This window comes from Mercenaria mercenaria, chromosome 11 (genome assembly GCF_021730395.1).
Source record: "Mercenaria mercenaria strain notata chromosome 11, MADL_Memer_1, whole genome shotgun sequence".
Lineage (NCBI taxonomy): Eukaryota > Metazoa > Mollusca > Bivalvia > Venerida > Veneridae > Mercenaria > Mercenaria mercenaria.
Window position 1 is genome coordinate 47,046,534 of NC_069371.1, and position 14,756 is coordinate 47,061,289.

General features: G+C 35.2%; 1 protein-coding gene across 1 annotated transcript; it reads right to left on the bottom strand.

Moving 5' to 3' along the window:
* Window positions 1-645: 645 nt before the first annotated feature.
* On the bottom strand, window positions 646-13,029 carry LOC128546566 (amine sulfotransferase-like). The gene is made up of 7 exons (XM_053517359.1): window positions 12,694-13,029; window positions 11,265-11,393; window positions 10,486-10,583; window positions 9,718-9,847; window positions 4,650-4,744; window positions 2,515-2,701; window positions 646-1,528 (listed from the first exon to the last, which is right to left on the bottom strand). Exons 1-7 carry the CDS (start codon window positions 12,851-12,853, stop codon window positions 1,422-1,424), a joined length of 906 nt encoding a protein of 301 aa, XP_053373334.1. The 5' UTR covers window positions 12,854-13,029; the 3' UTR covers window positions 646-1,421.
* Between the last annotated feature and the right edge of the window lie 1,727 nt (window positions 13,030-14,756).

Below are 14,756 nucleotides of genomic sequence, written 5' to 3' on the forward strand. Positions count from 1 at the left end.
GTCACGAAAGTGTATGCCAATTTTGTGCTCTATGTGCAACTAAAACTCGAAACGGAAACAGCCGCTTATTGACATGACTGACAACTTTTAAATTAATTCAACCATTCTTAGCCTTCCGTTGACGCGAAAAGCCCTAGCTTGTATGGAGGAGCATACCTCTATTTTAGTTTAATATACTAATTTATTTTAGCTCGATTTATATGAAAGCTTCAAGCTTATATGAATCTCTCGAGTCCGCTTCCTGGGAAAACCAGTACTGATGTCATATGAGAAGGTGTGGCCATGACCCCAGTCAGGCTCAAACGAAAGACCCATGACCGACATCTTAACTATAAAACCACCGCTCCCCATATTTTACAGCCCTGTCAGACTATATCAATAGCTAGGCAGCATGAGGACCACCGACTGGAAACTCCTTATGGTTATCCGTTGAGATGGGTAGACTTTCTGTGGCATTTACTTTTAGCAGATAAAATTCAAAACAAGAAAGACGAAATAACAAACTACCCGGACGAAATCTGCAGGACATATGTAAAATGTTTTGGCTTTTAAACACTTCAGTTTGTACCTAAGCAAAGGGAATTTGTATGATACAGAGTGATGTCAAGACGAAACTCTTACTAAAATAAGCACTGAACTAATTCAAATAAATATGAGGTTTTATCTCGTATTTTCCAGTATATTTGTAAATATGCAATGCACACAATCAAGCTTAGGAATTATACTTGTAAATTAATTTAAAGTTTTTAATTAGTAAATATTTAAATAAGGCAGTTTTTGCATAGTGTTTAGATTATCCTCTTAAGTAACACTTCAATCAAGTAAAATAAAATGTATGATTCTAAAAAATAAAAGATGCATATTCTTCGAAACATAGAATGTAACTAAGCAACATAGTAGCAAACTCCGTTTTGTTTGATGGAGTCTGTTCGTGAGTGTTATGAAATATTAGCAACAATCACTGCAATGGCTCAAACGGAATAGTACGATAAGCACGATCCCAAACAACCAGAAGATATAATATCACAGCCTACAAATACAAACAGATTTTTGCCTTTCGCCACACGGGACTTAAAGGTTGCTTTAAAAGCTAATTTTTTTCCAGGAATGCTAGTGCCTAGGCTAGTTTATGCCCATCTGTCAGGCTGCAATCATTATATTTTAACACAGTTCATACAATATCCATTCGAAATTTTCGGAATATCCTCCCATGTCAGCTTATGTGTGCTGACATTAAAATTAAAAAAAAATCTTAAAGATATTACTACAACTTGTTTAAAAAATGATGCGTTTGAGTTAATTTTACAATAAAATATCTCAAAATAAATATCACATCTTTAGTTCCTGTTTGGCAAATTTGGTATTATGCACAGAACTGAAATACATAATAATCATTCAGCTTTAACTTGTAAAAGACTCAGTTAATGGAGCTCAAATGTGAGTCCAGACTTTTCAACTTCTTTCAGCAGGATATCAATCTTTTCCGATTCCTCTTGTGTAAGTACGTGCTTCCATGCTCCAGCTTTCCCTAAAATATATCGATACAATATAACATTATAGTATATTTGTGACACATTTTCCGTAGATGTGTTGTTGTTTATATTAAAAGTATACAAGGTTTCCCGCCAATGGAGAATTAAAATGGTTTATGCCCTTGCTTTTTGTAAAATTATGACTAATGTACTTTTCGCTTAATATATTTTTTTGTTAAATGCAGTTAATGCAGATATCCTTCATATTACAAAATAATTCTGCTGTTTGCTTCTTTTTGTTGTGGGCCTACTTCGCAAATGTGTGGCTCTGAGGCTGTGTTTTAGATGCTCTGTGCTTCCGAGAAATCTACCCTTACCTATTATCTTTTATATAACATTTGTAACAAAATCGAGTAATGCAGTAAAATGTTATGACCTCTGCCGAATATAAAATGTCACAAAAACATGAATGATTTAATTTGATCAAACATTCAAGTATATCTTCTTTTGATACAAAATGTAGGTCAAATATCAATATAATCTGGAAAGTAGATCCCTCGGAAGCACCGAGAACAATGCAAACAGTGAACATTGTAGACTCGGTTTGATTAAGTCTGTTCATGAGCAGTAATTGAAAATGCAACACTGCACACGCCCCCTAGCACCGGCTTAAGCAGTATTCAATTTTCAAATCTAAATGAGTTGAAATCAATGATCCCGAAGGACAAGAAAATATAATTTTTCAACATGAATTTTCTGCCATATAATTTGTAAACTCTCGGTATATGTGCGTATTTTTGTATAAATTTAGAATGGGTTGATGTCGAAAAATAAATAAAATGATAACATACAATTAGTCGATGTTCTTGCAGTATTGATAAATTATCTTTCTTAATGTATGAGAAAGTTCGTACGTGAATTATTAGTTAAATAGAATACATTGCAAAATTATCGAGCCGCGTTAAATGTTTTATTACGCGTTTTAAACACACATGTACAATAGATACACCTAAAGTGTACAGACCTAATTAAATTTAAATACCTTTGTTGATAAATCCACCACCAGCGTCGTCATTCACTTTTTTAACATCCCTCCAGTAGGACAAATTCACTTTATCATTCTTCTTCATATTTTCGACACTGCAATGGTCACAAATTCTGGCAACATTTTCATCCGAAATGTCTTTTCCTAAAAACTTTGCTATTGTTCGGACACCCTTTGGCAAGTCCTGTAAGAGAAAGTCAAACAGAAATCAGATAAAGCATTGATTTTATAAACGGCGATGTAACAGGGTCTTTTAAAAGTCATCCACAGTGGAAAATGGGCACGCACCATAATCGGCAATTCCCGTGAGATTGCGTATCCTTTGTAAGCTATTTCGACACTCTTCGGCCGTAATAGAAAATTAGTTTTCATAACAACCGGAGAACATCGAATTTGCATTCGGAGAATACATTTACGTAAATGAACGGAAACTGCCGATTTCAATACGGGTCTACTACTTCATAGATATATAACACAGATGCTAAACTTCAAAACACATTTAGAATGAAAACATTAACTGGTCACATGTTGCAGTTAATCAGGTTCACATTTAAATGTCTTCATAAACATTGTTTTAGCTTGGGAATGACCAAAATTATTAATTATTATCTGTATAAATAAATAGCTATAGTTTAATATATAATTATTTGAAAATTACATATTAATGCTGAAACCTAATAAAAGTTCTTTTTCAAAACACTTGTTTTACACATTTATAGTATCAGATCATTAATATGACTCTTAACTAAAGTATGACTGTCTGGAATGATATCATTTTACCCTAATATTGCATTGGACTGATAAAAAGTCATCTTGCATTGTTGCGTTCAATTACGGTAGTGGATACTACAATAGCTTACGTTTAATTGTCTTGCAACGGTACATACATGTAGAAGTTGGATAAATTTGCAAATTTACGAAATAAAGTATTTTGTTAGGTTTTGTTTTCTAGGAACATACGTAAAATACGCAATATTGAAAATCATCATTCAATATCTGTAGTTATACATTTTATCTCTAGGTTATATCATTCCATCGTCAAAGGTGTATTCGAAAAATTATTCTTGCTCAATAATAACAAGCACGAGACCTTTTGTGATTATTTGCATTTGTCAGCGGAGACTTATGCAAAATACGTGTTGTAATGATAATGAAAACAAAGGCGCTGTTGGAGAAGACACTGACATAACCATTCACTGAAGCGTTACTTTTAAATAGTACTGCTTCACAAATTTGATAAACTATATAGCTAGAGGTTCCGCCCTCCTTTACCATGTAACAGTTTATCCACGTCAAACATTTAATGAGGTCATATTCCTCTGAAACATACATTTGAGCCGTGTCAGGGGAAAACCAACATAGTGGGTTTGCGACCAGCATGGATCCAGACCAGCCTGCGCATCCGTGCAGTCTGGTCAGGACCCATGCTGTTCGCTTTCAAAGTCTACTGCAATTAGAGATACCGTTAGCGAACAGCATGGATCCTGACCAGACTGCGCGGATGCGCAGGCTGGTCTGGATCCATGCTGGTCGCAAAGCCACTATGTTGGTTTTCTCATGGCACGGCTCATTTAGTCTTAAAAATGCTAAATGTTTCATTTTGTTATGTTATTATCACACACAGTGGCACTGATCACAAAGTAACCTTGCACGAGAGTTCAGTCTTCAGCAACAGACAACTAAGAAAAATATCTTTGAACAAAGTTATGAACATGATGAACAAAGTTATCGTTAATTGCATGTTTACTTAATAAAAACATTGTAAGAACTTTTTAGCTTACCATAATGTTTTGAAATTCTCTGGATTACTATGCAGTCGAAATTTAGCAAAATAATGAACAAAGTTAGTTATGAACAAAGTTATCGTTAATGGCATGTTTACTTAATAAAAACATTGTAAGAACTTTTCAGCTTACAATAATAAGTTTTGAAATTGTCTCAATTACTATGCAGTCGAAATTTAGCAAAGTAATGAACAAAGTTAGTTATGAACAAAGTTATCGTTAATGGCATGTTTACTTAATAAAAACATTGTTAGAACTTTTCAGCTTACCATAATAAGTTTTGAAATTGTCCGAATTACTATGCAGTCGAAATTTAGCAAAGTAATGGTGCACGATACGTTTACATACCTTTACTAGCTCCTCATACTTCAGAAAAAGTACATTGCTATCATTCCGTCTCTCCCAGTATTTCAACACATGTCTTGGCCACGGACAATGAAGAGCTAAATATGTTTACAAAAACAACTTGCTATAAAGTCTGACATTGTTATCATATGAGCCACGCCATGACAAAACCAACATAGTGGCTTTGCGACCAGCATGGATCCAGACCAGTCTGCGCATCCGCGCAGTCTAGTCAGGATCCATGCTGTTCGCTTTCAAAGCCTATTGCAATTAGAGAAACTGTTAGCGAACAGCATGGATCCTGACCAGACTGCGTGGATGCGCAGGCTGGTCTGGATCCATGCTGGTCGCAAAGCCACTATGTTGGTTTTCAAAAAGCTCAAACGAACGCAATTAGTCTAATATAATTGAATGTTCTTTTCCTGAAAGTTTAACCTTTAGGCTATGGCGGCAAGTGATTCTGCCTTTGCTAACAGTACAGACCAAGATCATGTTCTGCACTTTTCGCTATTCTGTCAGAAAATTTTCAGTAAGCACCCCTTCGAATAATAAATTGTACTGCCCAAACTGAATGACAGACCACGTCATTTTTAGAAATTTAGCAGGGTAAAGGTTAAAGTAGATATATTCAACCAGATATTCAATATCGAACAGCCTGTGTGTAATTATCAATGAAAGAGAGGTATGCGTTATATTTTACCCAATATATATATATATGGTTAAGGTACTTCCGCAAATTGAAATTAGAAATCCATGTGAAAAATCAGAATCCTCGAAACAGCTTTCGAAATGCAAGGACACAAAAGATATATGATAAAACTTGAAAAGATATATCTGTAGGTAAACTTGCGAGTATGAAAGTTACGTTGAACCCTATATCCACAGTGCTTTGGAAGAAAATGAGTGAACATTTTTGGTGCAAAATTTTAGTATCGTATGCATCCTAAATTGCTATAAAATATTTATTTTCAAATCAAAGAAATGCCAAAATAGTGCACACGAGCGCTATTTTCTCAAGAAAATGTCGTTAAACATTCTAATGCGCAAAACACGTGCACAGTTTTTCTAAAATATTTCGCCGCCATGTTTATTTCAAGAAATAAAATATATGATTGTTCTTTTACCTCAGATTTCCTTACTGAAATATATATGCCTCCTTATCAATGGTTAGAGATATCCATTTAGTATAGTTTTGCACTGTCCGATCTCCTTAATTTGTTACCGATCCTTTACATTTAAAGAATAAACGCAATGTGTAATGATATTTTTTCGCTTTACACACCTCTTTTGGACAAGAAAGCCGTTTCACTTAAAATTTGTAAGCATCCGCTGACAAAATATTGATGAAAGATCGGGTCTTTTTCTAAAAACAAGTTCGATTTCAATCATTTTCAAAAACTGGAAATATTGCACATTGTGTTGAATTTATAAATAAAACAAAAATCCTCCAAATAAGCCATTTTAGAACTTTTCCGGGAACTTTACGTTTCAGCCGAACAACGCATTTCAAGATGACACAAAACTGATTTCTCTTTGTAAACAATGTCAAAGTTCACCTGAGGAACATTGCTGGAAAAGTAAAAGTGCTTACTTGTTTCAGTTTTACGTCCTGTATAAAACAATCAACTTTCAACTTTAAATGCATATATGTTCTATGATTATTCCAATATAAAAAACCGTCCGATCTTTTCCGTGAGAAATAAAACGAAGCAAATTTAACTATTTGTTTACACTTCAACCATGTGAAATAAAGGCATGTACTATCACGAGACTCCCGTGCATTTTGAACCTCGTGGTGAATAAACTGAATTTACTTTTAAGTATGGTGTCTCAGCTGAGCCAGTTATTTGTTAATTTCAGAGAACATACAATAAAGAAGTGTTTATGAGATCATGCATATGTTCGAATATTTACTAGTTTACTTTATATTAACGATGATAGAAAACAAGTGTGCACTCGGCAAATAGCAAGTCTATTATTTTCAGGTGTATACTGAACACTGATCCCAATGTTCGTAATTTTCAGATAAAGAACTCGTTATCCTTGGTTTTGTAGACAGTCTTAGTACTGGACCGCTGCTTCCGCTGTCAACACCGCAGTGACCACTAATGTAAAGTCAGTGTCCATTTCTATGCCGGAATTTCAATACACATTTATTGTAGGGATAATACACGCTTTTTTTTGTGTGTAGTAACGTCTGCAGAAGCCCGCGGGATTGTTTGTGACCGAGACCGAAGGTCGCTATTCTTGCATAAAAATATATTTCACGACGATTTATATATTGTTTTCATATGTGATGACTTGACGATTCCGGTACATTTTTTACTTACCATTCCAGTTGTTCTCGGAAACGGTAAACATGTTTTAAATATCCGTATCCAGGGCTCAGAAATAAACATCACTATCAAAAGCACATCCTGAAGGTTTTTAAGCGATTTTGTTATCTCTCATTATTACAATATAAAATTACCGATAATTTTTCATATCAGTTCACAATTTGGTGGACTCGATCACAACTTCAAGAATAATAACTTTACATTCGAGTTATATTGGAGTACGGATGAGTATGAACGTAGTGTCATGTTTCCAAGCTGTTTATATAATTTCTTCGAGAAATTAGATAAAAACATACTGATTGATACATATCAAAATCATAAATATAATACCTAAAAACAAAGAATCGTACAGGTAAACACGCAATTCTTTAAAATTCACGGTTGTCTACAAAATCTGAATTGACGCAGAGTTAAAATGGGAGTTTAGCGTATTCGTTACTTACTCAACTTACTGATACAGTAAATCATTCTATGGTTTAGATTGCATATTTAATGCTTCAAGTAGAGGTTTTTATGAAAGAAAAAAGACGTAGATACTAGATGTCAATCTGCGCAGAATTACATATACGTCCCTGGGTAAGCATTTTTAAAAATAAAAATCGGGTATTAACAGCACGTGAATTGCCTTGTTTGCACACGATTTTTCTCCCGTTAATACATGGGCGGATCCAGTGAAAAAAGTAGTTTTTATGCAAGAATATCTGTTTAAATCTATGAAAGTGTGACAAATCATCAGGTTATCTACAATTGTATACAAATTATAATACCTCCTAACATATGTTGTTGCACATTTTTTTCTGCGATTTATTACATGCTGCATAAATTCTCACATTGTATAAAAAGTCGAAAGATCAAAATTGGCAAGTTTACGACGCATGAAACCTCTAAGGAATCATTATACACATCGAACTTGTCCCCGACCAGTATGCGGAAATACTGTGGTCAAATGTTTTAAGATTGTCTAAAATATTTGCATATATCGTGATAACGCAAATATTTCGATTGTTTTTATAACTTATAAATATACAATCACGTATGTGTGAGAAAGTTACGTTAAGTAATTTCGGTAGTTAGCGCAGGAAGTGCCGAAAATTCCATTTCCATTAAATTTTCCGTGAGATAAGCAGCGCGTTAGTACATAAAGTCCACAATAGTAAATTAAAATTTTCTTATACTTGCACAATCCTTGAAAAGAATTTTGGATCGCTGCAAATCTTGTTCACATTAAGTCTGAGACTTCTCTTACAATTTTAGGCAGTTTGGTACACCATACATAGAAAAATCATTGTCCGCACATTGCACTACTTTTATGTATGCTGAAAATAGCAATATGTACAGATTTATTTTTGTTTTAATACATGAGGTGGTCAGATTTGAAAACAGATTTTGTACTAAGTTTAGTTCTATTCGGTAAGACAATTCTCCTATGCACTAATTGATACTTTGAAATAACTTTTGCCATTCATGAATTTTTAATGAAGTATTTTGAAAGGATTTATAAATCTAACCAAAAATTTGGAAAAATACAGGTAAAATATCTTCTTTGTTTATTTCCAAATTTTATTATTACTTTTTATACAGCTACTTTTACTTCAGATCTTGCAAACTGAGCTGTTTTTGTACTCTGGAACAGCTGCATTTGAAAGCTTTTGTTCACAATATTTTCACACCTCAAATGAAGGTCACTCTAAATTCAAGATGGCGGAAGTACCTTAATTATACAAAATCTTTTTACTACTCTATTCCAAATGTTTATCCAAACTAAACTATAATCTTTTGGTACGTATAACCTATTGATTGAGTGGTAAATGTGTCTGATTCTTTATCGCCTTTCTTTTATTTATCATGAGGTTCCAAGCCATGCTTGGCTTCAACACTCTTATTTCAAAATTTACATGTGGAATGTTAAAATCCCCAGTCTCTCAATATGATTGAATGATTTCTTAAGACTTTGAAGTTCCACAATGCTTTCATTGATATGTCATTAAATAGATAGAGAAGCTATTCAAACAGAGAAAATGCACTATTATATCTTTAGAAAAAAAATATTTTTAATATGCACATGAACTTGAACACTTAGAGTCATAAAGGGAGGTTATCAAAAACTCTTACAATCGATTTAGTAATAATTGCTACCATGTTAGTAAATAGACAAATGAGCCGCGCCATGAGAAAACCAACATAGTGGCTTTGCGACCAGCATGGATCCAGACCAGCCTGCGCATCCGCGCAGTCTGGTCAGGATCCATGCTGTTCGCTAACAGTTTCTCTAATTGCAATAGGCTTTGAAAGCGAACAGCGTGGATCCTGACCAGACTGCGCGGATGCGTGCTGGTCGCAAACCCACTATGTTGGTTTTCTCATGGCACGTCTCAAATATATGAGAAAACAATTATCGAGAAATGGATTTAACACGATTATGTAAATTTTATATTCGTAACAAAATATGTGGCAGCTACATTATAAACAAACCATAGCGACCCTTTTATAGTTCTCATCTCAACGTGAAATGAGTAATTATTTCAATCGAGGAAGCTAGTTAGCAAGACTGGCTATTTCCCCCACCATTGAAGCTAGAACATCGTCCTATTTCCTATAGTGTTTCAGTGTTACTATAACCTCAAGGCAAAAATGAATGTAATATTTGATAATTTAAAAGATGTCGTTTCATCTGTTTGTTTTGATGCATAAGCCAGTGTCTGACATAATTTAACGAAGTTGGTTACTTCAATTACCTGTGCCATCAATAAATGAGTTAAAGAATGATGTCCACGTGTTGTTATCGTCCCTCAATTCATCCAACCATTGCAGTAAATGAAAATAAGACGTGATTACGTCTTTAGGGTTTCTGGCCAGATAAATAATCTGAAAAATGAGACAATCATTTCAATTTGCACATAGTCGTAGACATTATAATGTGAATATCCACGAACATACATGAACCGGAAAGTAATTTGTTTCGTTTTGGTTTAACGCTAGCTGGTAAACACATTCAATTTCAGAGTATGTTTTCTTAGTTAGCTGTTAATCAACAGAGGACTGTAGAAACAAGTGTAGTGCGTATGGTTCTAAATGTAAATGTAAACATTTGATCCACCTTCGCTTTGTGAAACAACGAGCATATCCTCTGTAGAGCTTTGAGAGACCGTATTTTAAGAAGAGTTAAAACCATTTATACCTTACCCCCAGTAAATTGCTAGTACCCATTTATAGCTGTGCCGACTAATGCAGTCGTGATGAAGTGCATTACCAAGTACAAACTACAATGAAAGTGGCTAAGATTCAAACCCAGGGCCTTCAACTTCGTAGGAAAGCCTTTAAGCCCTCTGCCAATGCGCTAGACAACTAGCCAGGAGTAATAGCTTCCAACTATTAAATTTATGTCAGATGTTACTTTCTCTAATACGCAATCTGTGAAAAACTTTATTCTGCGCTTATTCTCTGTCCAATAATGATTAGTCAAAATACTGTTGCTACTTTACATGTGATGCGGCAAGTCTTACCCTTCCTTTTCCATTCTGCAGTTGCTCAGGCAGAAAATCGAAATGCGCATGTGCCTTTACCATTCGAGGAGAAGGCATTTGTTCAACAAATTTCACCCCTGGAAGTTGAAATATTTTGGCTTGAATTAAACAGACCGTGATATGTGAAGAGGGGGGGGGGGGGGGGGGGAGGGGGGAAGACATGGTGTCACTATAATTTTCCTGATCATAATAACACGAGTTCTTAACGATAATACTGGTACATCAGCAATGATATCTTGCTAATATCGTTTAAATTCTTAAATCATATTATTATGCTTTCAAGCTCAACATTAATCCGATACCAATTCTAACATATTTACTATAAAGTATTTATCAAAATCTTACACCTGGTGCCAGAAAAGTGAACTCCTATTCATGGAAACATCTTGTAATCGTAATGGTTTTACAATTGACTTCGCAAGTTAAACCAAAACATGAACGCAAGGCTACTTGATTTCTGCTGAGCTCTTTCTGACGCAGCTGGTATATAGATACATGTAACTTTAAAATTGCTTTCTTTTGTAACATTTTTGCCTATGACCTGGAAATTTTAAGCTATTTTTTTATTAAAATCTATGATTTTGAAACGCATACATTGATTTAGAAATTTAATCTGTATTAAGCAAAAGCATTTTTTGAATTACAGATTTTTCAATTATTACACCTGTAATTTGACACTTAATTCGGAAAACCCACATCTGTATTAAGGAAATAATTACTCATGATGTTTATTATTGAATGACATTATGAACACATACCTCTGTAATAGGGAAATCTATCATCTTTAACATCTATAATGGGAAACCTGTCATCTAGCTGAACAGACTTTGCCTTTTCGAAGTCAAGAGTCTCTATCAGGTAAACAAGCTCCTGAGTTAATGTCGTTCCTTCAAATATAACATGAATTACCGTATAAGTGTAAAAGTTTAAGACATTAAATTGTGCGCGAATGTCATGAAGATCAAATTTCAACGTTCACCAAAACATGTCATCATAGTCGAGTGAAAATAAACAATATTAACTTCGTAACTTTTGCTAAAATTGATGATCGCAAAACATACGGAATTGGAAATTCGCGAGCTTTTTCACCCGCGAGTGTATCGATTTATACTGTGAGATATATCACATTCTATGGAAGCGTATATTGCACATAAGCATTATATTATACATGTAATAGCAAATTCTTTTGGATTAAGTCTGTTAATGGAGGTACTTAGCTTAAGAGGAATTTTATTACATGAGCCGTGCCATGAGAAAACCAACATAGTGGGTTTGCGACCAGCAAGGATCCAGACCAGCCTGCGCATCCGCGCAGTCTGGTCAGGATCCATGCTGCTCGCTAACAGTTTCTTTAATTGCAATAGGCTTTGAAAGCGAACAGCATGGATCCTGACCAGACTGCGCGGATGCGCAGTCTGGTCTGGATCCTTGCTGGTCGCAAACCCATTATGTTGGTTTTCTCATGGCACGGCTCAGTCATGTCTATTGAATGACCAGACACAACAACACTGAATCCAAGTACAAGTAGACTTTCTACGGCCGTTACACTGCACACTGCTGTTATGATAGTTTAATTAATAATATATATATCAAAAATCCTTCAGAAGCATTCAATGTAGTCAACTTAAACAAAAAATGATATCATGTTGAAATCATTTGTCAACAACCAAATATTAGTTCTCATCGATATCATAAAAATGTTGACCGACATATTCTCCTAATTTTCATGATATATGTTGAAGAAATGTCAAATGGTCGTCAAGTTTTAAGATATGAAAAAATGTGGTCGACATATTTTTATGAAAATGAAGTGATTATTTCACTTCCTACTTCTTTTCTGACATTTAACTTCATTTAGAGATGTAATGTATACTTTATCGAGATCAAACGTCCGTTATGGATATTGATTTAAACACGCTAATTGCTGAACCGCTGTCGATCTCTGGAGGAGTCAGACCATTCACTAAAAATCAACTAAAGTAAAAAAAAAAAAATAGTCAGTAAATGTTTTAGTCATAATATATAGGATAAACGAGGTCTCTAATGTCCATGCAATATTCGAACCTATCCGAAATGCATTTCATTTACAACGAATACTAGTATCCGGTATTCGGTGAAAATAGCCATGTAGCTTATACGAGCGTAAAATGCATTCTTTATGTATTATAGTGAGTGAGTTGTACGTACCTGATCTGGGGAATGTACAGACCCATATATCGTCATCTCGCATCTCCATTTTCTCGATTTCATCCCTTTCACACTTAGCGATCAATATCCCCCTGCACTTTACGATTTCTAAATTCAGGCGCGGTTTTTCGCTAGCTCCATTTTCACTTGCTTCGCTCATCTTTTTATTTACTAATTCTAGTGGATCTTAATAGCCGTCAACTAAAATCTTTACAAACAAATGATACTTTCGACTTTGTATCTTCAAGTTAAGATATCACACATGATTAAAAAAAATCCCTTAAAATTGCGATTAAGGTTATAACCTTAGCGAAGACTTATCTAATATTATAGTGTAATGGGTGTAATGTCCTATCTTAAATGAACTTTATCGGACGCTTTTGATATTAAATATAGTTCAAGGTCTCGGGTCAGTAAAATATGTACCATCGAATGACAGTGTACGTTAGTGTTTTTATGATAGTAATGACACTATAGTATCTACTCTGTTTTTACAGTTACAATTAAAAGGCCAACACTTGGTCGGTTAAGCTACAGTCACACATACGGATATGTCCGTGCGTTGAGGTACGGTGTGGATAGGATCAGTCTGTGGGTGTATAACAACGGAGCAGTACGTCTTAATACGGGAAAAATGGTGAGAAACAGGAAACAAACAAAACAATACAGGACGCGAATAAGTACGGATAGGTACGAGGTACTACGTTGAATTACGTTTTACTGCGCCTTGCAACTTGCCCAGCGCACGGACGGGTCTGCGGTAAACTACGTTGAACTATGCTTAAATACGAGCAGCCTCGGATAACTACGTTCAGCTACGGCGAGGTACGTAACAGCACGGATAACTACGTTTAAGTACGTTTAACTACGGATGAATAAGTTTCAGCCAAGTTGGACTAAAGTCACGCTCAAATGGCTACGGTTCTCTCAAACTTTTGTGCATGTTCAAAAGTTGGAGAAACTTGCAAGTTTGGAATAAGTTTTGAATACGTTTTGACCACGTTTTGGTACGGATTAATACGAATGACTACTCTGAGGTACGGCTGAGGTACGGATCGATACGGATTACTACGTTTCTGTCCGTAGCTAGACGTAGCTATCCGCGCCGTTTTAAGACATTTATTCCGGATTGTCCTTAATTCGTAATGAATTATTTTGTTTCCGTATGCCTACTCCAGGCTTTATTCTACGAACACCGGAACAACAAGTTACGGCATTATTTCCGGCTTATTAAACGTGCAAAACTACCTTAATTTTTATGCCTCATGTAGTTCATCTCAGTGTTGTTATATTTTCTTGTCCTTCGGGATCATTGATTTCAACTCATTTAGATTTGAAGATTGAATACTGCTTAAGCCGGTGCTATGGGGCGTGGACAGTGTTGCATTTTCCATTACTGCTCATGAACAGACTCAATCAAACCGAGTCTGCAATTTTCACTGTTTGCCTTGTTCTCGGTGTTTCCGACGGATCTACTTTTCAGATTTTATTTACTTCACAACTGCGGGTGTTAAGTACTGTGTGGCGGCCGTAAAAAGTAGCCCCGACTTCATCTCAGTGTTGTTATATTTTCTGGTCCTTCGGGATCATTGATTTCAACTCATTTAGATTTGAAGATTGAATACTGCTTAAGCCGGTGCTAGGGGGCACGGGCAGTGTTGCATTTTCCATTACTGCTCAGGAACAGACTCAATCAAACCGAATCTGCAATTTTCACTGTTTGCCTTGTTCTCAGTGTTTCCGAGGGATCAACTTTTCAGATTTTATTTACAATACAGCTACACCACAAAATTCCAAGCCCTTCCTGATTATGGTATTTCATAACTTTATCTGCTGATGTGTTTTACTCTTTACATGGTCAATCATTTTAAGTACATCTTATTGTTTCAAATATACAGCTTAATAAATAACTTTTAATGTAGAAACAACGTATTGTTCGTTCCGCTATATTATACTGACATGAAAGGTCCGTGGTTCTACCAAATGCAAGGTTCCCACTGAAGCCTACAATAATGACCGAAAAGGCATATGGAATGGTCTGAGTCTGCTTCCATCATAAAAAG

Coding starts and splice junctions, on each gene's coding strand:
- LOC128546566 (XM_053517359.1), bottom strand. CDS start 12,853: ATGAGCGAAGCAAGTGAAAATGGAGCTAGCGAAAAACCGCGCCTGAAT. Junction 11,394..12,693: donor CTGTACATTCCCCAGATCAG/GTACGTACAACT, acceptor TTATATTTGAAG/GAACGACATTAACTCAGGAG. Junction 2,702..4,649: donor AGTATGAGGAGCTAGTAAAG/GTATGTAAACGT, acceptor TTTCTCTTACAG/GACTTGCCAAAGGGTGTCCG.